Genomic DNA, 14,636 nt, shown 5'->3' on the forward strand with positions numbered 1-14,636 from the left:
ACTCCCCCCCCCCCTTTTGGTGGGGTTCAGGTGTGTTAATTAATTAATTAATTAATGATGAGATCAACTCGATATCTACCTTTATTACACGGCTGGTGGCCCGGGAGCTGGAGCTTTACATTTATACAATCACATGAAGGTGAGGTGGTTTAGGTCAGTCGCCACCACTCAACACCTGACCTCACAGCATTCACTCAGGTGTGTCAACAAGCTTCAGGCTTCCAACCCAACATGTCTGCAGTGGTTGGGGCTTCCTGGTGGTCATTCATTACCTGTTCCGGCTTTCTTCCGCCTCTTTGTTTAGTCATATTCAGCCTCGGAAGCCTTTGACATTCTTAAAAAGGCCCGGCCACTCAAGCAGCCTTGCTGCCACCGCCTTCACAGACCTTCCTCGGTCTCTCATTTGGTCTGGGAGCTCTTACGAGGTCTGTCAACACATGACATTTAATGTTGGCGTCTCATAATCTAAGTATTATATAAGAAAATCTTTCGAGCAGGGCGGTGCATGGGGCCGGCACCAGCCTCCTGGGTGCCCCCCACAGACGCGCGCCTTCACCTACACAGCCACGACATGCTAAAAGGTTAATATGTTCGTGATATATTCAGCTGGTTACAGTTGTGGAGGGCGTGAACGGGTATACTGCCGGGAAGAGCTCAAGGTTTACAATTAGAGCTCTGAAACTCGTGTTATCAGAACCGTATAGTGTGAACAATAAAACGATGAGAAGGCAGTTTAAAAGTTTACCAACATAAACTTTTTATACCATAAAGTTTTAAGAAATTTTGTATTGGTTATCAAGAGGTTGAGGGGCATGTCTGGGTCACCCAGAACACACACACAACTTGTCTAACACAAACGTTACATTTTGATAACACAGTTGATTGACAGTAGAGAGGCGAGCCCAAAGAACCGAAGCTCCCCCCCCCCCTCCCCGCAAGCACAACTAGGTTATCTTGAGATCTTGAGATGATTTCGGGGCTTTAGTGTCCCCGCGGCCCGGTCCTCGACCAGGCCTCCACCCCCAGGAAGCAGCCCGTGACAGCTGACTAACACCCAGGTACCTATTTTACTGATAGATAACAGGGGGCATAGGATGAAAGAAACTGCCCATTGTTTCTCGCCGGCGCCCGGGATCGAACCCAGGACCACAGGATCACAAGTCCAGCGTGCTGTCCGCTCGGCCGACCGGCTCCCCTAGGTAAGTACAGCTCTCATTTCAACAGAATCCACATTGCATGTCAACAACAGCCTGGCCGTCCTTGTGACACTTGTGGGGGTTCGAGACTCCTGTATAGGACCCGAGTGAATACAATAATAATATCCACCTTCACTGTGGTTGACAATGTACGTGACTGTGGCGTGGGTCACCCAATTCCTCCATGCTTGAGAGGTAGCCCGGGCGAAGCTTAGGGTTACAGTTGGCCAGCAGTTAGGTGCTCCTGGACTTGTTACGTATGTGTGGCTGTTCAGTTTTTGACAGCTACCGTCTCCCGTTTTTGGGGTCGGTTGTTCGAGGCTCCTAGGGCCCAAGTGAATAAAATGTTATTATCTAAGTTTATTGTGGTAGACAATATATATATATATATATATATATATATATATATATATATATATATATATATATATATATATATATATATATATATATATATATATATATATATATATATATATATATGCGGAAAAATCCACAGAGAAATATGAAATGAGGTGAACGTTTCGGCTTGTTAAAGCCTTTGTCAACACCAGACTGACTAAGGAGAAGGGAGAAGGGGGAGGATATATAGGCCGACACCTGACCAACCCATCCCTAGGGAAAGAATTAACCAAAAACAGGTATAGCTTAGCTTAGAATGGTCAAAGAGGATTAAGCGGTCAGAGAATAAGGATGAAAAAATACCGCTTAATCCTCTTTGACCATTCTAAGCTAAGCTATACCTGTTTTTGGTTAATTCTTTCCCTAGGGATGGGTTGGTCAGGTGTCGGCCTATATATCCTCCCCCTTCTCCCTTCTCCTTAGTCAGTCTGGTGTTGACAAAGGCTTTAACAAGCCGAAACGTTCACCTCATTTCATATTTCTCTGTGGATTTTCCGCATAAAATGATCAGTGTTTTGTGATCGTCAATTGCATATATATATATATATATATATATATATATATATATATATATATATATATATACCTAACCATCGCCAGAGAAATCCTAGTAAACAACACAGAAATCATCGATAGATACAGCGATAGCAGACGGCTTGACGTTTGCGAGGCACTACACATTAAGAAGTCAACACCAGCAATCAACAGCCAATTAATGCACAACTATATTCTACCCACCTCAAGACTCTGCTCCAATATAGAAGCATCAAGAAATATGGACCAATAGGCTTTCTATAATCACTTTCATTCAATACCCATTGTTTCGTGTTCTGTCTCTGTGTTGATGAATTTAATACCCTATTAATGCCACCTCACCCCATCCACCTCACTCAAATGTAGATATAAACAAATCGGAGATGTGTAAGTTCTATTCAGTTGTGTATGTGTAAACTAAAGTCTTTGAAAATGTAATAAGTTTTACGAAACGCGCTCAAGTGTCGTGTCAGACTAGAAATAAAAATGAATTTTGCTTAGTGTCTGGAGAGTTTTTCATACGCAAGTTGGCGGTCTTCCTGTTTTTGTAGTAAACAGTTAACTGAATCTTCTGATTGGTGTTTGTGGGAAAACTTTCAATAATATCTTTCAAGACTCTTTCCTCCGCTTTATAGGTCGTGGAAAGGAAGATCCTGTAAAACAGTCTAATAGGAGGTACAAGTGTTGTGTTAGTTGACTCTTCAGAGGTTGCATGGCGTGTCATCTTTGTTTTAATGACGTCTTCAACATAACCGTTTGAGAAGCCATTACTGACTAGGATCTGCTTTACTAAGAAAAGAAATAATGAGAAGATTTATGTTAGAAGCGTTACTCTTACCCGTTCGGTCATATTCAACAACATATATAGATATATAGATATATAGAAAACACACACACACACATACACACACACACACATATATATATATATATATATATATATATATATATATATATATATATATATATATATATATATGTGTGTGTGTGTGTGTGTGTGTGTGTGTGTGTGTGTGTGTGTGTGTGTGTGTGTGTGTGTGTGTGTTGTGTGTGTGTGTATACAAAAACATTTGGTGTGGGGCGGGACGCAGTAACCTTTCACCACAACAATTTCCATCCGGGACTTCACCTCTGACAATCTATTAAAATTTTAACTGATGTTTGACCTTTCCACTGTTCTCTTTCTCCCTACCTTCACTTCCACTGATCTCTGACTTCGACAAACTTATTTCATTGTTCTCTAGTTCTCCTTCTATCTCCCTCTGTTCTGTGTGTGTGTGTGTGTGTGTGTGTGTGTGTGTGTGTGTGTGTGTGTGTGTGTGTGTGTGTGTGTGTGTGTGTGTGTGTGAGGGAAAAGTCCAATGTGCTGATGCCAAACTGCAAGGTAAGGATAGATAATGTTGATGAGAAAGTTGTAAGCCAGTGTGACTATACAGCACTTCAATGACAATATGCGGGCGAGGATCTGGAATGGGACGGAGAAAAAGAAATGCTGGCCAACGACCTGAACCATCGGGGATTGAACGCCGACCTGCAAGAAAATAAGACCTCCCTTGTGCCCTGAAGTCAAATGATAAAGCAGCTTTTAGTTCTTTGGTTCAGGTAGAGACATTTTCAGGAAGGTAGACGCAAGCACGGATGACATTCATAGAGCCAACCGGAAGCAGTCATCAAGTAGACATGTTTATCAATAACTTTACAACAGCAACACATAAACAAAAACGCTTGGGCTAAAGTACCAGGAGTTAATCTACGGAGTGATGGAACAAACTCGTGAAACAGCATGAGGCAAGTATATTATATTAGCTCACTACTCAGCCTTCACAATGAGAGTCGTAACAGACCCCCCCCCCCTAGTGTCAGTCGTAACAGACCCCCCCCTAGTGTCAGTCGTAACACACACCCCCCCCTAGTGTCAGTCGTAACAGACCCCCCCCTAGTGTCAGTCGTAACAGACCCCCCCTAGTGTCAGTCGTAACACACCCCCCCCTAGTGACACTAACTGCGCCTCACGCTAGCGTCATGGTCATGCTAACTACCCTCCCCTCCCCTAGTGTGAGCTGGCTCTCTATACCACACACTTGGTCTTAACATCAACAGGTAAACACCTATGATCACGAGCTCAGTGAAAAAAAACAAATTCCAAAGCAGTCACAAGGTTTGCGTCTGAGCATGAAACACCAGTGACTCACAACTGTCACAAAGAGACCTCGAGAGTGTTGTCTTCTAGACACCAGGACCCTACAACCCGGGAAGGTCACAGACACCAGGGTGGAGCGCCCGGAAGTCTTAGCGAACTGCGTGGAGCGCCCGGAAGTCTTAGCGAACTGCGTGGAGCGCCCGGAAGTCTTAGCGAACTGCGTGGAGCGCCCGAAAGTCTTAGCGAACTGCTTGGAGCGCCCGGAAGTCTTAGCGAACTGCGTGGAGCGCCCGGAAGTCTTAGCAAACTGCGTGGAGCGCCCGGAAGTCTTAGCGAACTGCGTGGAGCGCCCGGAAGTCTTAGCGAACTGCGTGGAGCGCCCGGAAGTCTTAGCGAACTGCTTGGAGCGCCCGGAAGTCTTAGCGAACTGCGTGGAGCGCCCGGAAGTCTTAGCGAACTGCGTGGAGCGCCCGGAAGTCTTAGCGAAATGCGTGGAGCGCCCGGAAGTCTTAGCGAACTGCGTGGAGCGCCCGGAAGTCTTAGCCAAATGCGTGGAGCGCCCGGAAGTCTTAGCGAACTGCGTGGAGCGCCTGGAAGTCTTAGCGAACTGCGTGGAGCGCCCGGAAGTCTTAGCGAACTGCGTGGAGCGCCCGGAAGTTTTAGCGAAATGCGTGGAGCGCCCGGAAGTCTTAGCGAACTGCGTGGAGCGCCCAGAAGTCTTAGCGAACTGCGTGGAGCGCCCGGAAGTCTTAGCGAACTGCGTGGAGCGCCCGGAAGTCTTAGCGAAATGCGTGGAGCGCCCGGAAGTCTTAGCGAACTGCGTGGAGCGCCCAGAAGTCTTAGCGAACTCGTATCAGAAAAGGACTAAACTTAAGCATACCTTAATCTGGTTAAGATACAAGTGAGCTCCAGGAGAGAGAGAGAGAAAATATAGAGTGATGAGCGAGGGAGAATGAACCCTGAATGCCTCCCATTTGTCTGTATTTGGAGTAATCCTGAAAAGACAAAAAAAGTTGGAGGTCTCTCTAAATTTAGGAGATGGTGGACAGGTCTGGGTGTCCGCGTGAGAGGACAGCCTCGCTCAAGGCTGCAATTCACTGTCAACCCCGACAAAGAGGGTGGGGTGTCCTTAGACCAGATGAGAGTTTCTTCAAGAATTATGTCCTCTGGTGGAAGTATTGATTGGCTGCAAGCCTTGATCGGAAGGTGTCAGTACTGACGTAGTTAAAACCTTGATCGGAAGGTGTCAGTACTGACGTAGCCACAGCCATGATGGGAAGCTGTCAACACTGGCCGAGTAGAGATCTGTTTACTGACACTCTGAGACCAATTTCAACGCGGCCGCTACCCGATGCTTCTGGTACAACCCAAGAAGCGCCGCTGCAGGCCCGCTCGGTTCTCATGAGCGACCTCGAACTCCATCCAAGCAAGAGCAGAGAACCTGAAGTTTGGTTTCGAAAGACGTGATTGAGGGAGACACTCCACGCTCCTGCTCTCTCTCTCTCTCTCTCTCTCTCTCTCTCTGAGGCCCGCTGGCTTTCTTCTGGAAGGATCCTTGCAAGAGTTTTAGAAAAACTGAATTAGATTTCAATGGGAAAATAAGAGTGTCTTGGATGACTGCTCTAAGGCTCCATAATCACTTAAATGATCATCTGGTCACATATATCAGGAGGGTCACTACCAAATCATCGTTGATAATGCTCAAAAAAAAACTTGTTCTTTTAAGGAATACATCAATGCTTGGAGGAAAAACAAAAAAGGAAAAAAAGAAGACTGCAGCATCATTCCCAAAGCTAACAGCCATGTTGAGGGATTCTCCTGAGGTATTCTGACTAGTCTCCAACATACTTCAGATGAAGCTAAAAAAAAAGCCTAAAGTTCAGATGAAATCGAAATGCCAGACTGTGTCAGGAATTATAAAAACAGTTAAGCCACGAATCCATCCGAACTTGATGTCACAAAACGCGGAGATGACATTCAGGGAGTTCAAGAAGAAAGCTAGGATCGATCTCTGTGAAAATCAGATTCAAAGAAAACAATTTGTTCTACCAGCGTATTCAAGTTACTGGATACATATCAAATACCAGGAGATTATCTAACAAAACTGAACAAATTCAGCTGCTTTACTCAAAGCGTATCTCTGTGAATCAGGATCTTGAGGTTATCTTGAGATGATTTCGGGGCTTTTTTAGTGTCCCCGCGGCCCGGTCCTCGACCTAAGCCTCCACCCTCAGGAAGCAGCCCGTGACAGCTGACTAACACCTAGGTACCTATTTTCCTGCTAGGTAACAGGGGCATAGGGTGAAAAAAACTCTGGTCATTGTTCATTCTCAAGCCCAGTGACCATCAGTTACAAGAAACGCAATCAAGGAACATTGTATGAACATCAGAGGCCTCGGGCATACCTGCAGAGGGTTTCAGGGTTTCTTCAACTCCTCGCGCCCGGCTTGGGGCCAAGCTCAACGGAATGTAGGCCCTTAAAGGGGGGACCTTTTGACCTTCAATCTCCTTACACCAATATACCGCCGGAACAGAGGTGGAAAGTTTCAAGAGACAATTGGACAGGTTCCTGTAACTGGTTACCGGGTTTGTAATGGATGTGTGGTACAATGAAGGGATCGAAGTGGTCTTAAGAATGGGTGTGTACCATCGTCGACGGAGCTCCAGCAATTAGTGTTCACTTAGCAACTTCTTCTTAGAGGATTAGCGGCAATTCTAGCCACACAAGACTGAACAATTACATGACTGTGGTGCTTTCATCCCTTCCCTCTCGTCTCAACAGTGAAACAATGATGCAGTGATAAAATATAATGATGCAATAACACTATGCACTAATACAGTGAAATACCATTATAATGATGATGCAATGATACAACGATGCAGTGATAAAATGATACAATAATATAATGATAAAATAACAAAAATGCTACAGTAATACAATTACAACAAAGATGCAACAACAACAACAATGACAATAATACAATATGAAACAATAAAACGACACAATTATAAGAATACAATGAGACAATATAAAATTAAACAGAAATACAACAATACAATAATACAATGATACAACAATACAATAATACAATGATACAATAACAACAGGAACAGCACAAATACAATCAGGCCAACAGCAGCCACAAGTGAATCACAAAAACAGAAGCACCGTTAAGGCACAACGGCCGTGAGTCACACCCGCTGGAACGGACGCCCGTCTCTTTATCCGGCTACAACTCCTTATCCGGCCCCCAACTCTCGGCTAAAAATGCCTTGAACGAACCTGAATTTCCGGTGTTTAGAGGGAGTGAGTTACGCTTTTAGGAGGTCGTTTTGGAGAGCTGCGTCTGGTTGGAGGGAGAGAGAGAGAGAGAGAGAGAGAGAGAGAGAGAGAGAGAGAGAGAGAGAGAGAGAGAGAGAGAGAGAGAGAGAGAGAGAGAGAGAGAGAGAGAGAGGGAGAGAGAGAGAGAGAGAGAGAGAGAGAGAGAGAGAGAGAGAGAGAGAGAGAGAGAGAGAGAGAGAGAGAGAGAGAGAGAGAGAGAGAGAGAGAGAGAGAGAGAGAGAGAGAGGGAGAGAGAGAGGGAGAGAGGGAGAGAGGGAGAGAGAGAGAGAGAGAGAGAGAAGACTGGGGCACCTCCACACCGACCATTGCTACTTAAGAAATTAACTTCTGGTTTTCCACATTCTCTAAATTCTCTTACCTTTTCGCCTTTTTTTTGTATTTTTCTTCACCGTCCTTTCTCCTTATTTATTTCCTCTTACTTCCTGCCCTGTGTCCTCTTTCTCTCTCTCCGTATTTCACTATTTTGTTTTGTTTCTTCAAGTGATTTCTTTTTCTTCTCCTTCATTCTTCTGCTTCTTTCTCCAGTTACCTTCTGTTGTGTTTGTTATCTTATTCTCTCTCTCTCTCTCTCTCTCTCTCTCTCTCTCTCTCTCTCTCTCTCTCTCTCTCTCTCTCTCTCTCTCTCTCTCTCTCTCTCTCTCTCTCTCCTCTCACTCCCACCATCCTACTTTGGTCAACCTATCCCCATCCTGTGTACCTCACCCCACACCCGTCAACCTCACCCCACACCCGTCAACCACACCCCACACCCGTCAACCACACCCCACACCCGTCAACCACACCCCACACCTGTCAACCACACCCCATACCTGTCAACCACACCCCACACCCGTCAACCACACCCCACACCCGTCAACCACACCCCACACCTGTCAACCACACCCCACACCCGCCAACCACACCCCACACCCGCCAACCACACCCCACACCCGTCAACCACACCCCAACCCGCCAACCACACCCCACACCCGTCAACCACACCCCACACCTGTCAACCACACCCCACACCCCTACACTCCGTGGCTAAGCTTGTTCCTGTCCATCAACCAAGCCACGCATCTATCCCCTCACTGTAGCTATTCCTTCCCACCCGCATTCCTTCCTTACGAACCCTTTCCCAATCTCCGTCAACGCCCATTCCATTACCTCACTTCCCCCGTCAATCCCCCACAGCTTCCGCCTTGCAATTTCTCCCAGCTGAGCATCTCCGGGTCGGGTGAGACAGAGGGGCCAAGATGCTTAACTTGGGACGGTCGGTAATGAGAGGCCGCCTTCCACAGGCAGCGGTGCCGGCCGACGGGGAAACAGATGGGCAGAGTTTCTTTCACCCTGATACCCACTGTTCACCTAGTAGTAAATATTGGTACCTGGGAGTTAGTTAGCTGTTACGGGCTGCTTCCATGGAATATAGGTGAAGGGAAAAAAAAGTTAGTAGTTCGTATAACAGTTGATTGATTGACAGTTGAGAGGCGGGCCGAAAGAGCAGAGTTCAACCCCCTCAAGCACAAGTAGTTGAATACAACTAGGTGAATACACACACATTCACTGACATACACACACAGGTACACACACAAGAGTGTGTCAACACACAGGTACACACACAAGAGTGTGTCAACACACACAAGTACACACACACGAGTGTGTCAACACACAGGTACACACACAAGAGTGTGTCAACACACACAAGTACACACACACGAGTGTGTCAACACACAGGTACACACACACGAGTGTGTCAACACACAGGTACACACACACAAGAGAGTGTGTCAACACACACAGGTACACACACAATAGAATGTGTCAACACACAGGTACACACACAAGAGAATGTGTCAACACACAGGTACACACACAAGAGTGTGTCAACACACAGGTACACACACAAGAGTGTGTCAACACACACAGGTACACACACAAGAGAATGTGTCAACACACACAAGTACACACACAAGAGTGTGTCAACACACAGGTACACACACACGAGTGTGTCAACACACAGGTACACACACACAAGAGAGTGTGTCAACACACACAGATACACACACAAGAGAGTGTGTCAACACACAGGTACACACACAAGAGAATGTGTCAACACACACAGGTACACACACAAGAGAGTGTGTCAACACACACAGATACACACACAAGAGAGTGTGTCAACACACACAGGTACACACACAAGAGAGTGTATCAACACACACAGGTACACACACAAGAGTGTGTCAACACACACAGGTACACACACAAGAGAGTGTGTCAACACACACAGGTACACACACAAGAGAGTGTGTCAACACACACAGGAACACACACAAGAGAGTGTGTCAACACACACAGGTACACACACAAGAGAATGTGTCAACACACACACAGGTACACACACAAGAGAATGTGTCAACACACACACAGGTACACACACAAGAGAATGTGTCAACACACACAGGTACACACACAAGAGAATGTGTCAAAGCACACAGGTACACACACAAGAGAATGTGTCAACACACACAAGAGAATGTGTCAACACACACACAGGTACACACACAAGAGAATGTGTCAACACACACAGGTACACACACAAGAGAATGTGTCAACACACACAGGTACACACACAAGAGAATGAAGACACACGGAGACACATAAAGAAACATATAAGTGACTCATGAAAGCTTTCAAGAAGTTTGAAGCAGAAACCTGATCTGCCACTAGAACTGAGCACGGCGGTAAGGAAGACAACCCACGAGATGTTCCAGGAAACAAACAAACAAACATAAAATGACTGCGGTTACTTGGAGGGGGAAGGTGGGGGGGGGGGGGTGACCACTAACACTAGTACTCCAGGTACTAGTGAAGTACCAGTACTCCAGGTACTAGTGAAGTACTAGTACTCCAGGTACTAGTGAAGTACTAGTACTCCAGGTACTAGTGAAGTACTAGTACTCCAGGTACTAGTGAAGTACTAGTACTCCAGGTACTAGTGAAGTCCTAGTACTCCAGGTACTAGTGAAGTACTAGTACTCCAGGTACTAGTGAAGTACCAGTACTCCAGGTACTAGTGAAGTACCAGTACTCCAGGTACTAGTGAAGTACTAGTACTCCAGGTACTAGTGAAGTACTAGTACTCCAGGTACTAGTGAAGTACTAGTACTCCAGGTACTAGTGAAGTACTAGTACTCCAGGTACTAGTGAAGTACCAGTACTCCAGGTACTAGTGAAGTACTAGTACTCCAGGTACTAGAGAAGTACCAGTACTCCAGGTACTAGTGAAGTACTAGTACTCCAGGTACTAGTGAAGTACCAGTACTCCAGGTACTAGTGAAGTACTAGTACTCCAGGTACTAGTGAAGTACTAGTACTCCAGGTACTAGTGAAGTACTAGTACTCCAGGTACTAGAGAAGTACTAGTACTCCAGGTACTAGTGAAGTACTAGTACTCCAGGTACTAGTGAAGTACTAGTACTCCAGGTACTAGTGAAGTACTAGTACTCCAGATACTAGTGAAGTACTAGTACTCCAGGTACTAGTGAAGTACTAGTACTCCAGGTACTAGTGAAGTACTAGTACTCCAGGTACTAGTGAAGTACTAGTACTCCAGTACTAGTGAAGTACTAGTACTCCAGGTACTAGTGAAGTACTAGTACTCCAGGTACTAGTGAAGTACTAGTACTCCAGGTACTAGTGAAGTACTAGTACTCCAGGTACTAGTGAAGTACTAGTACTCCAGGTACTAGTGAAGTACTAGTACTCCAGGTACTAGTACTCCAGGTACTAGTGAAGTACTAGTACTCCAGGTACTAGTGAAGTACTAGTACTCCAGGTACTAGTACTCCAGGTACTAGTGAAGTACTAGTACTCCAGGTACTAGTACTCCAGGTACTAGTACTCCAGGTACTAGTGAAGTACTAGTACTCCAGGTACTAGTACTCCAGGTACTAGTACTCCAGGTACTAGTACTCCAGGTACTAGTACTCCAGGTACTAGTACTCCAGGTACTAGTGAAGTACTAGTACTCCAGGTACTAGTACTCCAGGTACTAGTACTCCAGGTACTAGTACTCCAGGTACTAGTGAAGTACTAGTACTCCAGGTACTAGTGAAGTACTAGTACTCCAGGTACTAGTGAAGTACTAGTACTCCAGGTACTAGTGAAGTACCAGTACTCCAGGTACTAGTGAAGTACTAGTACTCCAGGTACTAGTGAAGTACTAGTACTCCAGGTACTAGTGAAGTACTAGTACTCCAGGTACTAGTACTCCAGGTACTAGTACTCCAGGTACTAGTGAAGTACTAGTACTCCAGGTACTAGTACTCCAGGTACTAGTACTCCAGGTACTAGTGAAGTACTAGTACTCCAGGTACTAGTACTCCAGGTACTAGTACTCCAGGTACTAGTACTCCAGGTACTAGTGAAGTACTAGTACTCCAGGTACTAGTACTCCAGGTACTAGTACTCCAGGTACTAGTGAAGTACTAGTACTCCAGGTACTAGTGAAGTACTAGTACTCCAGGTACTAGTGAAGTACTAGTACTCCAGGTACTAGTGAAGTACCAGTACTCCAGGTACTAGTGAAGTACTAGTACTCCAGGTACTAGTGAAGTACTAGTACTCCAGGTACTAGTGAAGTACTAGTACTCCAGGTACTAGTACTCCAGGTACTAGTACTCCAGGTACTAGTACTCCAGGTACTAGTGAAGTACTAGTACTCCAGGTACTAGTACTCCAGGTACTAGTACTCCAGGTACTAGTACTCCACACACCAACAACAACTTACACTCAGTCATATCTTGTGTCAATGGACAAGAACGACTGAAGTTGACCAGACCACACACACTAGAAGGTGAAGGGACGACGACGTTTCGGTCCGTCCTGGACCATTCTCAAGACAATCGACTTGAGAATGGTCCAGGACGGACCGAAACGTCGTCGTCGTCCCTTCACCTTCTAGTGTGTGATCTGGTGAACAGACTTTAGCCACGTTATTGTGACTCATCGCCTGCACAAGAACGACTGAAGTGCGGACCAAGAATGATGAGCACCAACCGCCAGTCATCAGACACTCACACGAAGGACGATCATCAAACACTAACTACACCTAACTTTCAATTCCAAACACCATCAAGGATTTACTGAGGAAAAGTCCAGCTGGACCAATTTATGGTGAGTCAGAAATCCAACAAGAAAGAGAGGGATGGGCAGACTGGGATGGGCAGACTGGGATGGGCAGACTGGGATGGGCAGACTGGGATGGGTAGACTGTATATTCCTCGACGACCACAAGCATTTTGCTTCCCATTCAAGCAGCTCTTACTCAAGCTGGAGGAACAGGCTGGCGTAGAGTGTAAAGCTGGCTCAGAGAATATCTCACAGGAGAGGAGCGAAGGGTTACAGTACGTAGGTACCTTACCTTGAGGTGCTTCCGGGGCTTAGCGTCTCCGCGGCCCGGTCGTCGACCAGGCCTCCTGGTTGCTGGACTGATCAACCAGGATGATACCAGACGCTGACAGGTGACGAGTAGGTTACCACAAGGGGTCCCTATTATAATACAGATCAACCACCAAACAGGTTACGGGGCTCGCCATAGCCCGTGCTACATGGGACACTTCGTTCTGAGTAGCTAAATCTGAAACAACAACAACAACAACGACCAAACAAGGAAATGGTCTCTTCGTATGTTTGCTGTTGTTGTTAAAGATTTGCAACCTGGAACAAAAAGTTTCAAGCAGCACGGGCTATGGTGAGCCCGTAGTACGTTAGCTGATGATATGAAACCAATGAGGTGCGTCAGCACACAGGGGGAACTGTAATGCCCCAACAAAGTAATATTCACACTGAAGGTTGTCTTGAAGATGTCTGATGCCCCCTACCCACTACAAGTGTAAAGTACTGAGGGGAAGGAAGTACTGAGGGGAAGGAAGTACTGAGGGGAAGGAAGTTGTGAGGGGAAGGAAGAGGAGTGGTGGGATGGCCTCTTACATGCTCAAAATCAAGAGGGGGGGGGACGAGACACGTTCCAGTTTCAGACACAGAGAAAGACGTGAGAGTAGACATAGCCACAAATATAACGCCAGAGGGGACACATCAGCATAATAGCGTCAGCAGCATATGCCAAACTGGCCAACATCTGTCAAGACCAAAAACATGGACCAAAAAACCTCCCGAATGAAAGATCCAGTCTTTGTGAGACCCACAGCATGAGTATGCTGCCCTGAGATGGTGTACAGTGCTGAGTATGCTGCCCTGAGATGGGGTACACAGCTGAGTATCCTGCCTTGAGATGGGGTACACAGCTGAGTATGCTGCCCTGAGATGGGGTACACAGCTGAGTATGCTGCCTTGAGATAGGGTACAGTGCTGAGTATGCTGCCCTGAGATGAGGTACAGTGCTGAGTATGCTGCCCTGAGATGAGGTACAGTGCTGAGTATGCTGCCCTGAGATGAGGTACAGTGCTGAGTATGCTGCCCTGAGATGAGGTACAGTGCTGAGTATGCTGCCCTGAGATGAGGTACAGTGCTGATGTATGCTGCCCTGAGATGGGGTACAGTGCTGAGTATGCTGCCCTGAGATGGGGTACACAGCTGAATATGCTGCCCTGAGATGGAATAATCTGAGAGACCTCAAATGAGAGACTTTAGCTGTGAGGACTGAGCTGCGATGCCTGAGCTGCGATGCCTGAGCCGAGAGGACCTGGGAACATTCTGCTGCAACTTGACCTCATCACACTTGAAGACAGAAGGGACAGATGAAACATGATAACGACATATAAGATTCTAAACGGATTTAACAAAGCAAATATATAATGTTAAAGTGACGATCAGAGCACTGGGGAAGGGTGAGAGGAGGAGTAGGGGGGGATAATACGAGAAGGAATTATCAAGGGAAAGCCCCAAGCCATTACGACTATATAGCACTGGGAAGGGGTCATGATAAGGATTTAGGATGGGACGGAGGGAAAGGAATGGTGCCCCAACCACTTGTGGACGGTCGGGGATTGAACGCCGACCTGCATGAAGCGAAAAC

The 14,636-nt window shown here is 46.3% G+C and overlaps 1 protein-coding gene across 1 annotated transcript in view; it reads left to right on the forward strand.

Annotated features, from left to right (window-relative positions):
• Nucleotides 1-5,544: 5,544 nt before the first annotated feature.
• Nucleotides 5,545-14,636, forward strand: part of LOC138366349 (UPF0746 protein DDB_G0281095-like) — a 10,247-nt gene continuing 1,155 nt past the window's right edge. The window contains exon 1 of the mRNA XM_069327382.1: nt 5,545-5,718. Within this exon, the coding sequence (XP_069183483.1) occupies nt 5,545-5,718 (174 nt within the window). The remainder of the gene's footprint in view (nt 5,719-14,636) is intronic.

This window comes from Procambarus clarkii, chromosome 19 (assembly GCF_040958095.1).
Source record: "Procambarus clarkii isolate CNS0578487 chromosome 19, FALCON_Pclarkii_2.0, whole genome shotgun sequence".
Lineage (NCBI taxonomy): Eukaryota > Metazoa > Arthropoda > Malacostraca > Decapoda > Cambaridae > Procambarus > Procambarus clarkii.